A 19,170-nucleotide genomic window follows, 5' to 3' on the forward strand; every position below is an offset into this window, starting at 1 on the left:
CCTATTGCATGACAAGATCATAATGCCTTGCAAATCGAAACCTTGTATCAGTCTAGGCCTGAGAGGCGTGTGCTCCATGCCCGAAACGATGGGAGAATTAAAGGATAAGCACGCCACAAGCATCCATTGACAAAGTATCCAATCCTTTTAGACACAGGTGAGTTTCGACGTTCAAGTGGAGGGGTCAGGGAGGCACCGCTCAGGCTAAGCCCAGGGTCCGTTCTCCCCAATAAACCACCGGTACCTAAAGTTAGCACTGCAGGAAACCACTATCGGTCCGGGCTCTCTTAAGACAGCGCTACCATCCTCTTCTCCTTTCAGCCCTTCCAATACTTTCATAATTCTCTATTTCCTTTCTCGCTGGCGCAATTTATCGTGACAGCTCGTTAGCACGCTCAATCGAGTTCCACATCCAACAACTCTTGCCATGAAGAAGTTTGGCTTTGGAAAGAAAGGCGATGATGGTGATGACGCCAACCGCCACGCCCTCTTTGGTCGCAAGAAGTCGTCTCAGTCCAGTACATCTGAGAATCCTTACGCCAAACAAGGCGGAAAGGACCCCTATGCCGACGATGCAAAGTATGCCAACGTAACTCCTTACCAGCAAGCCCGCGCTGGTCTCAACAACGGCCCTGCCGCCCAGGCTCCGAGTCCCTACGGTGCTCCGGCTCCTGCGCAAGGAAGCTTCAACTCTCAGCCTCAGCCTCCGAGCGGATACGGTGCTGACCGATACGGATCCGGCGGTGGCTATGGTGGAAATCGATATGGCGACTCTGCTCCTCAGAACAGATACAACAGCCCCAGCCCAGCGGCTGGTGCAAGAGGCCCCGGTGGCTATGGTGGTTTTGGACCCAGCGAGCCTGACACCAACAGAGACAACTTGTTTGCTGGTGCTCAGGAACGCCAGGCCCAGAAGCAACAGTCTACCAACAACGGCCCACAGTCAGGAGCCGATGGCGGCTCGTACGGCGGTTATGGTGAGGAGCGCGAGTTGACCGCTGAGGAGCAAGAAGAAGCTGAATATCAATCTATTCTGGCGGAGAAGCGACAACTTCAGCAGGACAGTGCCTCCTCTGTCAACCGATCGGTGCAAATGGCCCGACAGGCCAATGAAGTCGGTCGCGCCACCCTGGCTCGCCTGGGAGCTCAAGGGGAGCGATTGAACAACACGGAAAAGCATCTTGATCTAGCTGCCAACCAGAACAAGATTGCTCAGGACCGGGCTGCCGAACTGAAGACACTCAACGGAAGTATGTTTGCCGTGCATGTCAGCAACCCTTTTACCTCCAAGCAACGCAAGCAAAAGGCGGACGATGAGGTCATGGCACGCCATCGATCTGAACGAGAACAACGAGAAGCCACCCGGCGTGATGGTTTCCAGGCCAACCAGCGCATGGAAGGCAATTTCAGAGAGATGAACAACGTGGGCCGGCCACGACAACAACCTCGCAAGAAGGATTACGGCAAATTTAACCTTGACGATGAGGAGGGAGCGGATGAGCTTGAGAACCAGATCGACGATGGCATCACCGAGCTTGAGGGCCAAGTGTCCATGATGAATATGGTCGGCAGAGCTATTGGCAAGGAGGTTGACTCGCAGAACAAGCAGATCGATCGTATTATGAACAAGGCGAGTGGTGTTCTCAATTCTAAACCAAACATCATTTTGCTGACTTGACACAGAGCGATGCTGTTGACGATGCCACGAGAATGAACCGAGAACGATTGGCCCGTATCAAGTAAGGGGCAATTCATGACACGATGATACATAGCAACTGTGTTGGGACGGGGGACGATGAGCACATTGGGATTTAATATGTCTATTTAGACGTTTCCATTACAGAATTGCAGGTTAAGTCCGGTCTTGGTCCTGATCAATTGTATAAACCAGCTCAAAAGAATCTGGGGTTTGGAGCATTCCAAGGGGCATGTATTCGAAAGTCGAATCACTGTTTAATCATCCAAGAAGACGGATATTGATGTTTGCGGGTTTTGAAACCATGTATCAGGCGTCCAAGGTATTGTATGTCGCCTCTGAATCTTGACTTCGTCGACTTGGGCACTGCGCATTCATTGATATGGAGTATTTAACCAAACGACCCATGTTAGCTATATTGTTTAGGGGCAAACACGTAACTTTCTGATTACCTGTGAAATAGAGGTTGAGGGAACCTGACGATTTAAGATTTGGTTTTTTTTGGTATTTGATTTTTAATATCCAAGCTCAGTTTCCATCATGTACGGCCATACACTAAGCGGCGACTCTCTAGCATATTTGCTAACTCAGAATAAGAAGACCAGGGACATACCAGGCCATGATATCTAACCCTGACCGAGAGTTTAGGTAAAGATTTGTGGTGTTTGGATTTGATTGTACCCAACGAAAGCAAAGTACATTTGATGGCAAGTACATAATTTATTGGACTTTTCCGAATTAGTCCTTTTCGCAATTTTCTGGGCTCTTTCGATCATGAAATACGGCGTAAGAAGCCATCCATGGTTTCGAAAACCCAAGATGATCGATCTTACATGGTAGGTAGGTAGGTGGGTATGTAGTTGGCGTGGTGGAGACAGTGAAAGAGTAAAAATAAAATAAGTGGAACATCCGTGGTACTTGATAGATCGCTTCATGTCATATTTATTTTGTCGGGGTTGTTTCGTCAAGGTATACCTCAGATCCCAGCGATTGCCTCCTACCTAGGTAGCTACCTATCAACATTGGATCCAAGTGAAAATTTCCACCGTCGCCAACTTTTCACCCTGCACCATGGCAACTGATAACTCTGGCCCTCCTCCGGCGAAAAAGAGGAAAACCAAAAATAAGGCAGACCCAAATGCTATTACGATAGGAGGGAAAACAATTTCCCTTGAAGGGTATCTCACAGCGCCCTCAAAGGCTGTGCCTGTAGCCTCAACATCGGCATCAGACAGCCCAACGGCCCCTACAGCCACCCCTTCAGCTGCCCCTGTCGCTACCACAGAAGTAAAGAAGCAAAGGCCAGAGCACAAGAAGCCTCCTAGAGGGCGCGATGCAAGCGCTTGGTCTCGGACTCGGGATGATCCAAAACTGCTCAAGACACGCAAAGAGCTTCCGATATGGCAGTATCGCGAGGACATTCAGAAGGCCCTGCGAAAGTCCGGCAGCGACGTGCTCGTGCTAGTGGGTGAGACAGGTTCTGGAAAAAGTACTCAGGTTCCTCAATTTCTCTATCAGGAGCCCTGGTGTAGGCGTCAAAAGATCAAGATCGCCGGCTCAGATGACGAGATTTCAGTGGGTGGCATGGTCGCAATCACGCAGCCTCGACGAGTCGCCGCGACAACTTTGGCTCATCGTGTTTCTCAAGAAGCCGGGACTCCTCTAGGGAAAGGACGACGAGATGGCTTGGTCGGTTACTCGGTTCGATTTGACCACCAGGTCCCGAAGGGATCAAGGATCAAATTCTTGACTGAGGGTATGTTGCTTCAGGAACTTTTGCGGGATCCCAATCTCAGCAGCTACAGCGCTATCGTGGTCGACGAAATTCATGAACGCAGCCTTGATGTCGATCTACTTGTTGGTTTCCTGAAGCAGATTCTTGCAAGCGACTTGTCTGGCCGCGGGGGCGTCCCGCTCAAGGTGATCATCATGAGTGCGACAGCAGATGTGGAGGGCATTCAGGAGTTCTTCAAGGATGTGCGACCAAAGATCGAGGGCGAGAGCACACTGCAGGTTCTCAAGATCAAGGGACGACAGTACCCTGTCACAGTTCACCATGAACCGCGACCTGTACCCGACATCCAGGACGCCCTTCTCAAGACGATATACAAGATACACTTGCAAGAGCAGCTCCCGGGAGATATCCTTGCTTTCCTGACTGGCCAGGAAGAGATTGAAGCTGCCCAAAAACTGATTGAGGAATATGCAGAAACTCTTGCCTCTAACGTCCCCAAGATCAAGGTGTTCCCTTTGTATGGTCAACTCTCGATGGACGCACAGCGCGAGGCCTTCTTACCTGTCAAGACTCCTTTTACGCGTAAGATCGTGTTGGCGACAAATATTGCTGAAACATCAGTCACTGTTCCCGGAGTCAGATATGTGGTGGATTGCGGTAAAGCAAAAGTGAAGCAATACCGAGCACGCCTGGGCATGGAATCTCTTCTCGCGAAACCTATCTCGAAATCTTCCGCTGTGCAACGGACTGGTCGAGCAGGCCGCGAGGGACCCGGAAAGTGCTTTAGATTATACCCAGAATCAGCCTTCAAGACACTGCAAGATTCCGATCTTCCTGAGATTCTTCGAAACGACGTCTTGGGAGCAGTTCTGACCATGAAGGCACGAGGAATCCAGGATGTCCTTGCTTTTCCTCTCATGGATCCCCCAGAGACAGAAGCAATCGAGAAAGCTCTGATTCACTTACATTTCCTTGACGCTCTCAATGATGATGGCACTATCACGAGGACTGGTGAAATAATGGCCCGCTTTCCTATTTCTGCGCCTTTGGGGGCTGTTTTGCTTGCTGCTGCGGATCCCGAGTTTGATTGTGTGGTCGAGGTGATCGACATAATTTCCTGTATCACATCTGGAGAGGATATATTCCTGAGTATCCAGTCTGAGCAGGCCCAAGAAGAGGTGGAAACCTTCAGAAAGGAGCTCCAACGCCGCGAGGGAGACATCATCACATATCTTACCACCATCCAACAATACACCGCAGAGAACGCAAACAGAGTGGATTGGTGCAAGCAACGAAAGATCAACATGAGAAACATGAAACAGGCTCTGAACATTCGAAGGCAGCTTCGGGGTATGTGTCTCAAGGAGAAGCTCCTGAATGAGGCTCCGCCGGCTGACCCCCAACCATTCGTGCCCATCTCTCCAGAACGTGCTGAGCAAGTCCTCAAGTGTTTCTTGAGAGGCTTCGCTCTGAAAACTGCTATGCTGTCTCCCGACGGCAGCTTTGTCACGATCCAAGGCAAACACGTCGTTGCCATCCATCCTGCCAGCGTATTACATGGGCAGAAGAAAGAAGCCATCATGTTCCTCGAGCATGTCTACACGAATAAGAATTATGCCAAGAAGGTCAGCGCCATCCAAGCTACATGGATTGTTGAAGCAATGGGAGGCAGGTAGATATTTAGTGGTGTTATTTGTTTAGTAAAGGCATGCTTGTAGTTAATACATCGGAAAAGGTTTGGTCTATATAGTGTACAAACTTTTGAGGAATATCCGTACATGTCCAAGTTAGTAACATGAGCAAAACGTTGAGTTATACCTTATCCTCCGTTATTTGACCATAAAGTCTTCGGTCCTGGTGTGTCTACAGGAGACCATGTCTAAGACTCTTGCTCGCCACCTTCTTGGCTCCGGTTTTGAATGGCCTGCATCAACTCGTATAGTTGGTGTATTTGTTCATCTGTTACATGTTCAATTCGACTATTCGTGTACTGATCATTCTTGCTTACCGCTCATCTTTGAGAGCTTCTGCTCATCTAACTTATCACCCACCCACTGATCGCCTTCAACTTTTTGCGCATACAGTTGCCACTCTGTTAGAAAACCAATCTTGGAACTGCTTAGCATGGTGCTTTTGCTAGGTCTTTTGCAAGAAACATACCAGATGAGCCGGGTTATCCACCTTTCTGTGCGCTCTGAACTCAGCTTTGATGTACTCATCTCCAAGAACTCTCATCTCAGCTGGCAAATGCTTGCGGTGGGCACGGAGGAGTCGGCGGTATAAAGGAATAGGAGGAAGAAGGGCAGTAGGGTTGGGCTTAAGGCCTCGTTGTGTGTTTGCGGCTGATGCCAGTCTCAACAGAGATGAACGCATATTGAATGAATTCTTCAAAGGCCTATAAGCGATCCCGTGCTATTTTCATATAGAAACAAGGACTCACTCGCTGTGTTCTTGGCTGGTAAAGACGAGCCGTTGAGAATGATATCGGACAGAATTGCGGGAGTCGAGATTCTCAAGCATAAGTAAGTACATACGCTACCACCCACTATCTGCCTCTACTGCCCCACTACACAGTGCACACACTTAGAGCTTTTTATCTGTACCTACCAAAGTCTCAAAGGCTCTTTGAGTGGTGAACAAAAAGCTCCTTTCACAATGTCGTTTTCATTCGGTTTCGCCGGTGACGATATCTCTGATGATGAGCAGACTCCATCTGTCGTCAAGCCCACGACAGCTGCTGCAGCCACTACCAGCGCATTTCCGGTCCCAGGAAAGCCTCAGCTCCCAGCAACTGTTCACCAACTCTCTGATTTGCTTGCTCAGCTACCGTCAAAGATCGCGTATAGCCTTCTAGATGTGACGCTCGATAATGGAACTGCTATCCAGCTACCGCGAAGAGAGTTATGGGACGTGAGGGTGCAGCTGATGGCCGAGGAGGAAGATGTTGCTGGCGCTCAGTCTGAAGGCTTGGGAAGCCATGATGTGAAAACGGGTGTTTATGAGGGCGGTTTTAAGAGCTGGGAGAGCAGTGTCGATTTAGTTAAGGTACTGGCTGCGAATAACGTCACCTCAGCATTGGGACAAAAAGGGCTTCGAGTCATGGAGGTACGTGAAATAAATTATACTTATAACATGATATATCTAACCCTAGACCAACAGCTTGGATGCGGTACAGCTCTACCATCTTTGGCAGTCTTCCAATGGGCCATGGCCTCAACATCTGAAAACAAGCCTCTGTCTCTCATCATGGCGGACTATAACCCTTCAGTTCTTCAGCTCGTCACTTTGCCCAACTTTATCCTTTCATGGGCCCTTACTAACCCCCATATACCTGCTCTCCAACAAGCTTTCTCAATTGAGGGCGAGGTTGAGCTAGGCCCTGATGTTCTCGCCGCCTTCGAACAATCACTCAAAGAAGCGAACGTCACCCTCTCGTTTGTGTCTGGCGCTTGGTCACAGGAGTTCGTCGATCTCATATACGCTCTACCTTCAAGGCATGATCATGAAAGGAGCACGCTGCTCCTCGGTGCAGAAACAATTTACTCTCCATTTGCCCTCCAGGCCTTCCTCGAGACCCTCTTCTTAATACTGGAAAGGGAGAAGAAGACCGATGGAAACGAAGCAGCTGCTCTTGTAGGAGCAAAACGCCTATACTTTGGGGTTGGTGGTTCACTGGATGACTTTATTGACAAAGCACGTCAGAAAGGAGCTCGAGTGGAACAGCTCAGAGAAGAGGTAGAGGGGGTCCGAAGAGGGGTTGTTCAGTGCGTTCTTGGACCGGCACAGGCATATTGAATCCCAAGTATATCGTCAATTCCCGAGAGGGGTTAAGCAATGCGTGCATCTTCGGCTTCTGCGTTCGAGTACCAGAAACTGTACTGCTCAAAGCAACATGGGTATATTATATGCCTTTCCTAAACGCCACCTTTAATCGAACTGCTTTCCTTAACAAGTCCTGAGCACCTCAGTTGGGTGTGGTACGTAAAGCTCAGTAGTTTCAGGGCCTTCCTACTTGCCCTTCTTTTGTAGCTTTTCTCTACACTTAGGGCAGTACCATGTCCCGTTGGGCTCGCTCTTGAGATCGACGCATGACCAGTGAAACCACTCATACGGACAATTGTCGTTGTCGCACGCGACCATGTCCCCGTAGCTCACGTTATGGCAAAGGCAATACTTCTTGTCGTCGCCAGCCTCTTCATCGTCATCGTCAGCATCTCCTATAATATCATCTCCGTCAACATCCTTACCATCGGCCACGGGCGTACTTCTTGACCGACCGTCGGCACCATCTTCGTCCTCTCCACTGCCGCTGTCGACGTCCGAAAGTTCACTGTCATTCGTTGGCGCAGGCGAGTTTCGATTCGAGGCTTTCTTAACTCGAGAAAGATTCGACTTGTTGGTAGACTTCTTCCGTATTCCACCTGTTGGCGTGCCTCGACGGCCGCTCAATGGTCCTGTTGACTTTACAGGCCCGGTTCTTGGGCCTGCACTACCTGCCCTCGCAAGACCAGACCCTCCAATGGCACTACCCTTAGGGGTGCCGGGTCCAAGTGATGAGTGTCTTGCCAAACCGCTTGATGTAGTTGGTGTAGTCCCCAAAGCAGGGTTCACCCGAGCAACGCGCTTTGTAGCGGGTCCTGCAGAGCCTTCTCTTTGTCGGTTCAAGATCATGCTGGCTGCGGGTGTTGCCGGAGCAGACGCTGCGTGCTGCTGAGACTGTGCGTGACGAACATTGGGGTGGTTGGGGAGCCGAGCAAGTGCGGGATTGGAAGAGGTTTGCGCAGCGGCGAGAGGAGTCGAGGGGCCAGCCGCAGTCGTCATATGACTTGCTGGGTTTATGGCCCGGATCGAAGGGGCAGTATGATTTGCAGCGCTCGGTCGAAGTAGTGAGGGAACTTCGTCAGGATCGGTAAAGCCAGGTTCGGCTCGGTCGTAAAGCAACTTAATTTGGCTGTCCAGGTTTTTGAGATGCTTGTCTACTATGATCTGCATCTTCTGGCACAATGCGATCTTTTCTTTCGATAGTTGGTCGGCTTGCGCAAAACTGTCGCGGACCTGTTTTCGAAGAAGATCTTCCTTGGGATTTGGCTCATGACTTCCGTTGGTCTTGATCCATTTCTGTATCTTCCCGTCCCGGTCCTCGATCGTACGTAAGCACTCGGAGTATTGACGATCTTTATCGGCGACCTCTTCTTGTATGAAACGGATCTCTTCGGGAAGGTTTTGGACGCGGTTAATCCAGTCGTCGAGGATCAAGCCAGGGTCGAGGGCTTCGGCTTGAGGCATCCTCTTGACGAAGTCGATAGACAAGTCGTCTCTAGGCATGATTGTTAACGATAAGAAGGTCGAGCAATACTAGCTAAGAGAAAAATGCGACAACGTCAAAGCCTGATGGTGTGACAGTGTAAACGAATGCGCATCGATATGTGGCGAGAGCAGCATAGATGGAAGATGGAGGGAAAGAAGAAGAAAAGATTGATGACAATGCAGATGAAAAAGTATCGATGTGATGATGGCTGGTTGGCTTGATGTAGACAAGACAGGACAAGGGCGAGGGTCTAGAAAATCAAAGTGGTCCCATAGTCTGACGGATACGAGTCCCGAAGCCAAATGGTAGATGAAATAGCAGGGCAGTAAATGGCTGTTACCAGCAACCTGCGAGGCGAAGGTAATGGCAAAGGCAAATGCAATGCTTTGGGTCAAACTCAAGCAAGTCCAAAGAAGAACGCGGAGTGCAACTTGACATGAATGACTCGGGCTGGGCTCACCTCGATACCCACTTGCTCGCTTGTCCTTTCTTTTTTGACTTGAGAGTAGTGGAAGTCGCGGTGCTCTGCTCTGCCGGAATCAAAAGCAGCCGCCGCGAATGTGTTCTCTTGGGGGTGCTCTATTTGAGAAGAATGGGCATGGAGGCAGAATTAGGATGTATGAAGGGAAAAGGCGGAGGCGTTTCTGGTGTAAGTTTTGATAGTTGGGGAACCTCCGGAGTACCAAGGCAGCCTGTTCCGTAGGTAGGTTGTTTTTCAGCCACACAGGTACTAAAGGGCAGGTATCGAAGCCACAGCTCAAATTCGCCTGTGCTATGACCGTTCTGGCATAGACCAATAGGTATGCACTAAGAGATACGGAGTAGAAGCTGCACGTTGGTTCCTGCCGGCGACTTTCCCTACCTTAGTACTACCTAAGGTAAGGTAGACTATGGAGTATACCAAGTATTTTTTAGGTCGCTTGTGTCCTCTAAGCTCACACGGAGCCTCAGTAGCTGCACTGAAAAGAACTTGGCTATACTTCCCCCAGCCCCAAGAGACCATTCACAACCTGAGGTAACAGTGGGGCCTCCCGCGCAATTGCCAACCGCTTGCATTTGTGCATTTTCGACGCTCGAGATCTGGAGCTATCTATTTCACCAACTACATTAACCATACCAGAATTTCAATCACCCAAACTTGTGTCAAAACTCATCACTTGAAGAGCTTTGCAGCCGTCTCATACTGTCTGTTGTGTTTTCGGTATCTTACAGCTACACTATCATCATTATTTGGCATCAGATACGCGGCAACGACTTATTCAAGCCACTCTTCGTCTGGACTCCTGGTTGATACATCGCACACTCGTGCCAACCAAAGTACCTCTTTTCTTGTACTCCGACGATGGACATAGACTCCTATAGGTACCGGGTGCCCAAACCCAACTACCTTCCGCATATTGCAGACGAGGATCGTGATAACTCGGTCGTTGAGGAGTTCTCCAATCAACCACTAGGGCTGGCTAGTGAGATGGACAATGCTAAATTCTACAACAAGTGCAAGCGTCTGGCTGAAGAGTCTGGCATCACAAAACCCAAGGGTTACAACGTTTCCTTCCACTGCAACCCGGACATTGAGAAGCATCATTTTGGAGTCACTCATCCCATGAAACCGTGGCGATTAACCCTGTCCAAGAGTCTCATATACTCTTACGGAATGTCATTCGCGATGGATAACTACATTTCCAGAGCCGCCACATATGAGGAGCTTGCAGAATTCCATTCTTCTGACTATCTAGATTTCCTTGGTACTGTCCTTCCTGAGCCAGTACCTCGGGATCTCGAGAACCAAGGGGTTGACCTCAAGTTCAACCTTGGTGGTTCTGATTGTCCCCTCTTTGATGGCCTCTTCAACTACTGTTCGTTATCAGCCGGTGGATCTCTTGATGCGGCCAGGAAGATTTGCTCTAAACAGTCTGATATCGCCATTTCCTGGGGGGGCGGTCTTCATCATGCCAAGAGGTCTGAAGCGTCTGGATTTTGTTATATCAACGACATCGTGATCGCCATTCTTGAACTCCTTCGATACTACCCGCGAGTATTATACATCGACATCGATGTGCATCATGGAGACGGTGTTGAAGAAGCATTCTTTTCAACGGACAGAGTCATGACAGTCTCTTTTCACAAATATGACCCGAATAACTTCTTCCCGGGGACTGGCGCCCTCGATGACAACGGCCCTAAGAGCGAGCATAATCCGGGCGCTCACCATGCTTTCAACGTACCGTTGAACGACGGCATCACTGATGAGCAATATGATCATTTATTTAACACTGTCATTGGTAAGATTGTGGAGAAATTTCGACCGGGTGCAATCGCTTTGCAATGTGGTGCGGATTCTTTGGCCGGCGATCGTCTGGGCCGCTTCAACCTCCAAGTTCAGGGCCATGGTGCCTGTGTCAAGTTCTGCAAAGAAATGGGCATCCCCATGATCCTCTTCGGAGGCGGCGGCTACACTCCCAGGAACGTGGCGAGGGCGTGGACTTACGAGACGAGTATTGCTATCAATGCTCAAGACAAGATCAACCCCATTCTTCCAGAGCATGCCCCATGGCGTGATCACTTCCGGCAGGATACCCTCTTCCCTACTCTGGAACAAATCTTGGGCGAGCCACGAGTGAATCGGAACCCCCCGAAGCGACTGCAGGAGATCGTTCAACATGTTACAGAACAGCTCCGTTTTGTGGAAGCAGCACCAAGCGTTCAGCTCCAGACAATACCGCCAGATCTTGGTGCCATCAGAGATGATGTTGAGGAACGTCTGAAGGAGGAAAACGAAGAGAGACGCGACGAGGTTCGGAAAGCCCGGGAAGCTGCAATCGGGACCGCCATGCAGCTTTGAGTCACGGAGTACTTCTTAACGTCACAATGTTAATAGTGCCATGTATTGTCACAGTGATTCGAGGGCCACTTTCATTTCTCCGAGAAAGCTCGAGCCAGATTCGGAACATAATATTAACTCCGGAGTACTCCGTACAGAGTAAGCTTATTTGAGCTCCTCAAGGCTGAGCTGAAAATATCACCTGAACGCCTTGTCTGTAAAGGATCATCACCGACAAGGCCATTTCAAACAAGGATGTAGTTAATCTCCTGCTGCAGAGGGTTTCGCTCTTGACCCACCATTCCACCTCTGGCGTTACCATATTAGCCATATTCTGCACCTTTGGAACTTCCGCCCCTTGTTATTTATGACTATTGAATAAGCCATTAGAAAATCATGCCCAGAAGACGGCTGTGTCAAGGCATGATAGTTGGGCTTTTTGTTGCATCGTGTTCCACAGAATCCTTTCGTATCCATCTCACCGGCTCACCCGTTGAGCACGAGGCAAGGTGCCAAGGTATGATATGATATTGATGACAGCGAGTGGAATAGCAGTAGAGTCAAGTTAGAGTATAATATAGAGCTTGATTATTCTGCAAATTTTTACATTAGGGAGGTGTATGTCACGCCGGGACTTCTTCAACTCATCAAAGCCCACATACATTTCCTAATTCAAGAATTCGTCTCCAACTGGTCATTACAATACCTCCCCAGGACTTTTTCAGCAATATCTTCCTTTGTTCAACGCTTATTTTCTCTTCTTGAAATACGAGATTGGTAGCCAGGGTTGCTTACAATCGAATTGCCCTTACTGTTCTGGCTGCTGGCAGTTCTGTAAGCGCTCGTCGTAAAGACGAATGTCGGGTTGCTAACCATATCAAGGCCGTAGAGGCAAAGCCTGCTGCCGCAGGTTCTTCAGCCTTGTTTGAGCTCTCTGACTTTAAACCCGGCGTAGAATGGGAAATTGTCCTACACCAGCCTATCAAGCACGATACCGTTGCCGACCTGATCCCGTCCGCAGCCAAAGTCTGGGACATTGACATGGGACTTGGCCGCGATTATCCAGAGATGATTCCCCTGCTCAAGGTAATGCGTGGTTGTTCCAAGTCCAAATAACATGGCAGTATACTGAAATATTTATACAGGGCGCTGGAAAGTTTGTGATCTGCTACTTCAACGCCGGAGCTCTTCAGTCATGGAACAAGGATATCAAACATTTTCCCAAGGCCGTTATTGGCCATTCTTTGGCCTATCCTTATGACAGTGAGGAGTGGTATCTCGACATCCGTGACTTAACTGTACTCGAGCTTCAGAAAGCACGCCTTGACGTTGCTGCAAAGATCGGGTGCGATGCAGTGGACCCTGACAATGTCGACGCCTGGCAGCAGGATGGCGAGGACCCTACAGGTTTCAGACTGAAGCCATCCGACTACACCAAATACCTCAAGAATCTTGCAGAGTACGCTCACTCGATCAAGACCAAGGATGGTAACCGTCTTCTCGTGGGCCAAAAGAATGCACCTGAAATTGCGGAAAACCTTGTCTCAACCCTTGACTTCGCGATTCTTGAGTCTTGCCGCGGCACTACGGATCCTGACGAGGAGAACTGGCCATTCTGTGAGGACTTCCAAGCATACATCGACGCTGGCAAGCCTGTACTCCAGATCGAGTATCCTCCCTCTGTTGAGAAAACCGGTAAGCTCAGTTCGTCCGACAATACCTACTACTGCACCCCCAAGGACGAGGATAAGGGGTTCAGCAAAATCTTGAAGTGGGCTTCTGCTCAACTTGATGGCTGGAGTCAGTTCTGTGGCGATGATCCTTTCCGCACTCCTGTCATCAAGGAGTAGGGCCATTTGTGAACAAGAAGGGTTTCGCATTCATACACATCAGACTATTGTTCTCTGTATACTTGGAGTGGTGCAATACTGCTCCACGAAGCCCACCGCCACTTTCAAGCTGACTCTCATGGACGTCGGGCTCTAGACTGCTATCTTTATATACCGTATTGGCTTATTTAATCATCTTTTGTACCATTCTGGTGATTTTCTTTACATGTTCAAGCAGCCGATTCTGAGTCATCCGATATTATTTGCGTGCTTGTAGTCTTGGGGCGTCAACCTCCGCCCACCAGCGTTCCCGTATTTTCACGTATTTCTTTCTCTGAAAAGCCAGCTATGAGCATGGGGACTTCCTCGTGATGGATTTTCGTCTAACATACAAAGTAATACTGGCTAGTCTGTGTGCCAAGGAAGAGAAGTTGTGCAACCTGACGAATCAGCAGTAGCCGTATAGCTGTGTCACAAGTCAACGCGTGAGAATAATACATTCCATCAGCTTTTGCAAAAGCATCCCAGACAGTGAATCTCGATCTGGCAGCCTCCCACCCACTCATGTTCCATTGCCAGTATATCGTGGAAAGTAAAAACCAGAGAATCCCTTTTGTTACTCACCATCCTCGGATTTCTGGCCAGTGACTCGCACGCAACAGAAAACACCAGAATGAAGAGCCTTATATCAGTGGCGGAAATTGTTCTACGCTTGGGTAAAAAGCATCACGCTTCTTTGGTGTATTTCTTCCCACATCAGGGCTATACATATAATTCCTACTGGAAATGTCGCTGCCAACTACTTCTTTGCGGCCCTTTATTGATAGTTGCGTCCAAGCACAGTGATTATGATCTGTAGTTCTAGGTACACTTTTGGAAGATGGCGATCTTCAAACACAATATTTGAACTTACAGGCCCCCTTTTTCGCACTATCCTAGGGAACGCTTTTCTGAGGCAGGAATGTGCAATAGTAGTTAATGGTTAACCAATACTCAGCATAGTGAAAGTAAAGGTGAGTGTATGTAGTCAAGAAATTGTCGGCACATCACTGGGCAATGCCAGCTCTGGCTTTCTGGTGCATCTTTCGAAGTTGAGCTGCCACAAACACCACAAGTGCAACACCAATGACAAGACCTATTAAAAGAAGCATAATATCAACGGGCACTGGGTTACCGTCGAAGGTCTCGTGGAACAAAACATCCAGGCCAGATTGTGAGAAGTTGAACAAGCCCGAGAGGCAGATAATGAGACCATACACAGTTCCAAAGGTTCGGAACCCAAACACCTTTGCACTGTAGTCTGACACAGCAGTGTAATAAAATGGGCGGTACAAGACAAAGAGGACAATACCAGCGTATGCTGCCCACTCAAAGGGTAGGACACCCAAGATACCAATGAGCGTGCCACATGCAACGAGTGTCGATAGCACAAGAACAGTGCTGACATGGTCAAGCGCTGTTCCGATGAAAGGAATCGCAAATATTCCACCTGCTGGCAAGGCTACATCGAAGAAGGTATTGATCCTTACAGCACGATCGTGGTCTCCGAAGATGGCTTCGTACTGCGGTCGTATGGTCGCGACGAAGAAGTTGATGCGTGTCATTTGAACGACAGTGAAAAGGCAGACGAGGATGAACCAAGGAGATCGGATTTGATCTACCACAGTGCGGTCGTGGAGGACTCCCCAGACACCTGAGGCGATATGCTGTCTCTCCTTGGCCTCAACTTGATCATCACCCTTGGACGAACCTAGGAGGTTCTCGATATCATGTACCACAGCTTCGCGCCTTTCCCTCTCTTCGCGACGCTCATCGCGGAGCAGAGCTGTATGCTCGTCAATCTCCTGCTGCGTGCTCGATGTGGAGTGCACAACAATGTTTTCATCCGCTTCAGCAGCCTGGTCGACAAGCTCGCCGACGGTCTTGTAAGACTGTCCAGGCATGACAACAATTTGACTGACGAATATCACAGCAGGGACAATCAAGTAGACGAGGAAGAACTTGCGAAGGGTGAAGCCACCCTCTGTGGCATTGTAGATCAGGCGATAAACGAGAAACAATGCACTCGAAGAGTCGAAAGCGCCGGTTAAGAGCGCGAGAATGAGACCTGAGTGTCGCGGGAAGGCATTGGAGAGCTGAAATGACGAGATGTATGTGAATGGGCCACCGAGGGCGAGGAACAAGTATCCGGGAAGAAGACCATCGAAAGGTAGGGATCCGGCATATGCCATAAGTAATGTGCCTATCGTTAGGAAGAGACACCCAAGCAAGCCACATACACGAGGACCGAAATGGTCGAGAATTGCGCCAACAGGAAGGGCTGCAACGTTTGTCCCAACAGCAGCGACTGTGAACATCAGGTTGAGCCTGATTTCGACGCATGTGTCCTGGGGATCATCAGAGATAGCGTTTGTATCAATGGCTGGGCTTTGATAGTGGCTGAGCTTGCATACATCAGAATATGCACCTTCAAGCTTTAGGACTGGCTTGATGGCAGCATAGCCAAAGACTAATAAAAAACAGTGTTAGCAACTTTACCATGGATGGCAAGGCTTTGATAAGAGACTTGCCTATGCCCGCAGCGAAGAGACAGTGTACAACTGCGGCACCAATCTGGACTAGATTCACTTGTTAGTATAGGTTTCTTATCTACACATCCAATCCATTGATAAGTGAAAACTCACGCAATCGCTTCCACTGAGGAACCTCAAATGCCCCAACAGTTTGAGCATGTTGCTCATCTGGCCTTAACGAAGCCGTTTCGAAGTCCTGAGGAACAGGATTGAAAGACAAGCGTCGGACGCGCAAACTCGCATCACTCCCTCTCCTTTCAATCGAAGCGCCATGACCGGGCGGAGCGGTCAACGTCTCAATGCTTTGAACACGGTTCAGCGACATGCTCGGTGTGCCGAAGTTTGGAAGAACCGGAAGTGAGTGAGGTGGGAGAGTCTGACTGCTGTCACTTGCGACGGGCAGGCCGTCTGAGATACCTAGGTATTTAAATAAACGGGCTCCGGGTAAAACATACAACTAATGTGGAGTCAATGACGATGAAAGCATGGGATCTTGATGCGCCACTAGAAGGCAACCTGCAGTAATGCGCCTCTAGCGGTAATATTTAGTTGTGTTTTTATCTTTATCAATGCCCAGTATCAAAATATGACTGGTTTTGTCACTAAACAGATACAACCCTGGGCTGCAGCCAAGCCAACGTCCTCATACATACATGTCAGCTTCAACCGTTACAGTTGTCGTTTTGCTGTTGCGCGCAGCGTTTTGTACTCTCAACGGTATTCTCAGAAAGTGTCTAGTCAACACCAATTGGCCAGAAATGACAGCTTACTACTGAGTATCAGAGGCCTGTCAAGATGTACCTATCACTACGCCTCCGTGATCTAAGATGACGCACGGAGCGGCACACGCACGAGTAGACGCATCCATAACCAGGATTGGTTCCGGTCAAGGGTCACATGCAGCAACAGTGCGGCAACATGCTAGATTGTGGTTGGTAGAGGTTCGAACAAGGCGTCGAACGCATGTGGCGTCTGGGGAACAAGACGTTCCCTAGCTTAGACCATCACGGAACGGGACTATTCTATCCCGTCCAACGACGACTCATTCATTCATCCATCGAACATGTCGATGAAAGAGCAGTCTGTCACCTCACGATTTACGGGGGAAATGCGGGGGGCTACCAAAGAATGCAATTATCGTACTTTAAAAGACACTATACACTATCCAAATCGCAGACATTACATAGACAAGCTCAGCTCAAAGAGGGGGCATTTCTATTCCAGGACCCAACGACGTTGACCACTTGGTCTCATTGCTGTCCGAAAAGATTCTTCCATCGCCATCTCTTCGGTTAGGGGTATAAAACACCTCCAGGGCTCCTCCCAATGCAAAATTGACAATCGCTGGCTGCATTCGTCTGTCACCAAACAATGGCTCAGGGCATGATCGTTCCGTGAGGGGTCCAATGTAAGAAACAGGCCAAAATGCAATATATGGAGTATTTGCTGACATAAGAAAATAAAGTAAAACAAATACTGTTAGAAAAGGACGCTGAGAACAAGACAAGCCAGTAGATTGGCTGTCGCAACATTCTCAGGTCCTTACTCATCCAGCGTATCCAAGAGTTTCAATCCGGTTCAAGAAATGGGAGGAAGCCTGCTCATGCCAGCTGTCGCGCACGTCATCGATATGATCAACTCAGGCCCAACAGCTTGCGCTCGTCCGTTGCCCGCGGCCGAAAGGTCCCAAGCTCTGTCACCCAGAATATTGACAAGAAGTTCCAAAAAACGCACATCCTACTTGACGAAGTCAAGTAACATTCTTTTAAAAGTATCGGACAGTAATCTTTTGGCCCTCGGCGGCAGCAGTCTACAAAAGAACGTTAGCATTTCGCCAATGCCACAAGGACAATGATAACTTACGGTGCAGCCAGTTCCCTCGCTCCACTGGCCATTGACGTAGGAGCATTTCTTGTTGCCACCCTTGATCTCAATGTTGAAGTCAAGGAGGGCAGTGCTGGTTGGCGAGTTCTGGAAAATGGAGACAAAGGTCATGCCGTTCTTCATGCCAACGCCGAGAACAACTGGTGCCCAGTTGCCGGCATCCTTGCCGGTGGAGCTGTCCCAAACGCAAGCCTGCTCGACAGTGTAGCCCTTCTTGTTGACATAGTATTGGGCTGAGGTGCCTACATTGTCCCAGACATAGTACTTGTCCTGGTCGGGGTTACAGACAGCGACGCTGCTACCAGGCTCAGCAACAGCAGGGATAACCATGTTCTCAGTTCCGGGGTAGTCAGTTCGGCAAGTTGCAACCTGCTCGTCGAGGTCATTTTGAATAGTGACACCGCCGACACCAGGTTCGCAAAGAGTGTCGTAACCATCACGTGTCAGTTCGAGCTTACCGTCCTTGTTGCAGTAGAGTCCACCAATAGATTCACGCTCGGAACCTTGAGCAGAGGGCCACTGAGTCTTCTGGTAGCCAACGGGGCAAGCGTAGGAGCACATAGCACCGGGCTTGCAACCGTCGCCAGAGATAGCAGTGTCAATCTGATAGATCAGCTTGGACACGGAGCTGTAGTCAGGGCAGTACTGGATACCAGACCAGCCATCAAGTTTCAGCCAGTCGAGGGGAACAGCACCATACGCTGAGGGGAACTCGCTGCAGTCGATGGTACCGCTCTCAAACTTCTTGTCAACACCGGTGGCGCCGCTGGAGCCACTGTAGCTGGAGCTGGAGCTGGAGCCACTTGACTTGGGCTTGGAGGCCTTGGATTGAGTGGCGGCTGGGGCCGAGTAGACAGCCGTAGTAGCCGCAGCAGTCTTGGACTCGTAGAATTGAGCGCCCACATCCTTCTTGGGCTGAGAAACCTTGGCGGGCTGAGCAGCACTGGTGGCAGGAGCTGCGGGTGCATCGTAGGTAGGGTTAGACTCGCCAACAATGACGAGGCTTCCGCCATCGAGACCAGCCTTGGCGGCCTGGATGTCGATCTCCTCTCCACCGAGCTCATAGACGGTCTCGGTGGCGGCGACAACGTACTCGGTGATAACATCAGGGTCACGCTTCTCGACCTTGGAGCCAGCGTGGCGGCGGGCGTGCATGTGCTGGTGCTGGTGATGCTGGGCGGTAGCACCGGCGGCGAGCGTGGCCGCAAGGGTGTAAGTGATGAGGTTCTTCATGGTAACGGTTCAACCTATATATCTAGTTCAAACTTGTGATTAGCCTTCAACCTTTTCCTGTTGCTATGAGACGATTCCATGGTGTATGTTC

The 19,170-nt window shown here is 49.6% G+C and overlaps 8 protein-coding genes across 8 annotated transcripts; 5 read left to right on the forward strand and 3 right to left on the reverse strand.

The window, feature by feature from the left end:
- Positions 1–427: 427 nt before the first annotated feature.
- Positions 428–1,743, forward strand: J7337_000537 (uncharacterized protein; the record flags this gene model as incomplete). The annotated part of the gene is made up of 2 exons (XM_044818286.1): positions 428–1,639; positions 1,684–1,743. The coding sequence occupies 2 exons, from the start codon at positions 428–430 to the stop codon at positions 1,741–1,743; spliced, it is 1,272 nt and encodes a 423-aa protein (XP_044685988.1).
- Positions 1,744–2,767: 1,024 nt separating this feature from the next.
- On the forward strand, positions 2,768–5,107 carry J7337_000538 (uncharacterized protein; the record flags this gene model as incomplete). The annotated part of the gene is made up of 1 exon (XM_044818287.1): positions 2,768–5,107. One exon carries the CDS (start codon positions 2,768–2,770, stop codon positions 5,105–5,107), a length of 2,340 nt encoding a protein of 779 aa, XP_044685989.1.
- Positions 5,108–5,310: 203 nt separating this feature from the next.
- Positions 5,311–5,804, reverse strand: J7337_000539 (uncharacterized protein; the record flags this gene model as incomplete). The annotated part of the gene is made up of 3 exons (XM_044818288.1): positions 5,311–5,390; positions 5,440–5,539; positions 5,592–5,804. 3 exons carry the CDS (start codon positions 5,802–5,804, stop codon positions 5,311–5,313), a joined length of 393 nt encoding a protein of 130 aa, XP_044685990.1.
- Positions 5,805–6,086: 282 nt separating this feature from the next.
- J7337_000540 (uncharacterized protein) lies at positions 6,087–7,226 on the forward strand (the record flags this gene model as incomplete). Its single annotated transcript, XM_044818289.1, has 2 exons — positions 6,087–6,536; positions 6,591–7,226. The coding sequence occupies 2 exons, from the start codon at positions 6,087–6,089 to the stop codon at positions 7,224–7,226; spliced, it is 1,086 nt and encodes a 361-aa protein (XP_044685991.1).
- Positions 7,227–10,081: 2,855 nt separating this feature from the next.
- J7337_000541 (uncharacterized protein) lies at positions 10,082–11,581 on the forward strand (the record flags this gene model as incomplete). Its single annotated transcript, XM_044818290.1, has 1 exon — positions 10,082–11,581. The coding sequence occupies one exon, from the start codon at positions 10,082–10,084 to the stop codon at positions 11,579–11,581; it is 1,500 nt and encodes a 499-aa protein (XP_044685992.1).
- Positions 11,582–11,956: 375 nt separating this feature from the next.
- On the forward strand, positions 11,957–13,410 carry J7337_000542 (uncharacterized protein; the record flags this gene model as incomplete). Its single annotated transcript, XM_044818291.1, has 3 exons — positions 11,957–12,077; positions 12,342–12,646; positions 12,706–13,410. 3 exons carry the CDS (start codon positions 11,957–11,959, stop codon positions 13,408–13,410), a joined length of 1,131 nt encoding a protein of 376 aa, XP_044685993.1.
- A 1,025-nt stretch (positions 13,411–14,435) lies between these two features.
- J7337_000543 (uncharacterized protein) lies at positions 14,436–16,287 on the reverse strand (the record flags this gene model as incomplete). The annotated part of the gene is made up of 2 exons (XM_044818292.1): positions 14,436–15,898; positions 16,074–16,287. 2 exons carry the CDS (start codon positions 16,285–16,287, stop codon positions 14,436–14,438), a joined length of 1,677 nt encoding a protein of 558 aa, XP_044685994.1.
- A 1,440-nt stretch (positions 16,288–17,727) lies between these two features.
- Positions 17,728–19,079, reverse strand: J7337_000544 (uncharacterized protein; the record flags this gene model as incomplete). Its single annotated transcript, XM_044818293.1, has 2 exons — positions 17,728–17,772; positions 17,826–19,079. 2 exons carry the CDS (start codon positions 19,077–19,079, stop codon positions 17,728–17,730), a joined length of 1,299 nt encoding a protein of 432 aa, XP_044685995.1.
- Positions 19,080–19,170: the final 91 nt, after the last annotated feature.

The sequence above is a fragment of the Fusarium musae genome, chromosome 1 (assembly GCF_019915245.1).
Source record: "Fusarium musae strain F31 chromosome 1, whole genome shotgun sequence".
Classification (NCBI taxonomy): domain Eukaryota; kingdom Fungi; phylum Ascomycota; class Sordariomycetes; order Hypocreales; family Nectriaceae; genus Fusarium; species Fusarium musae.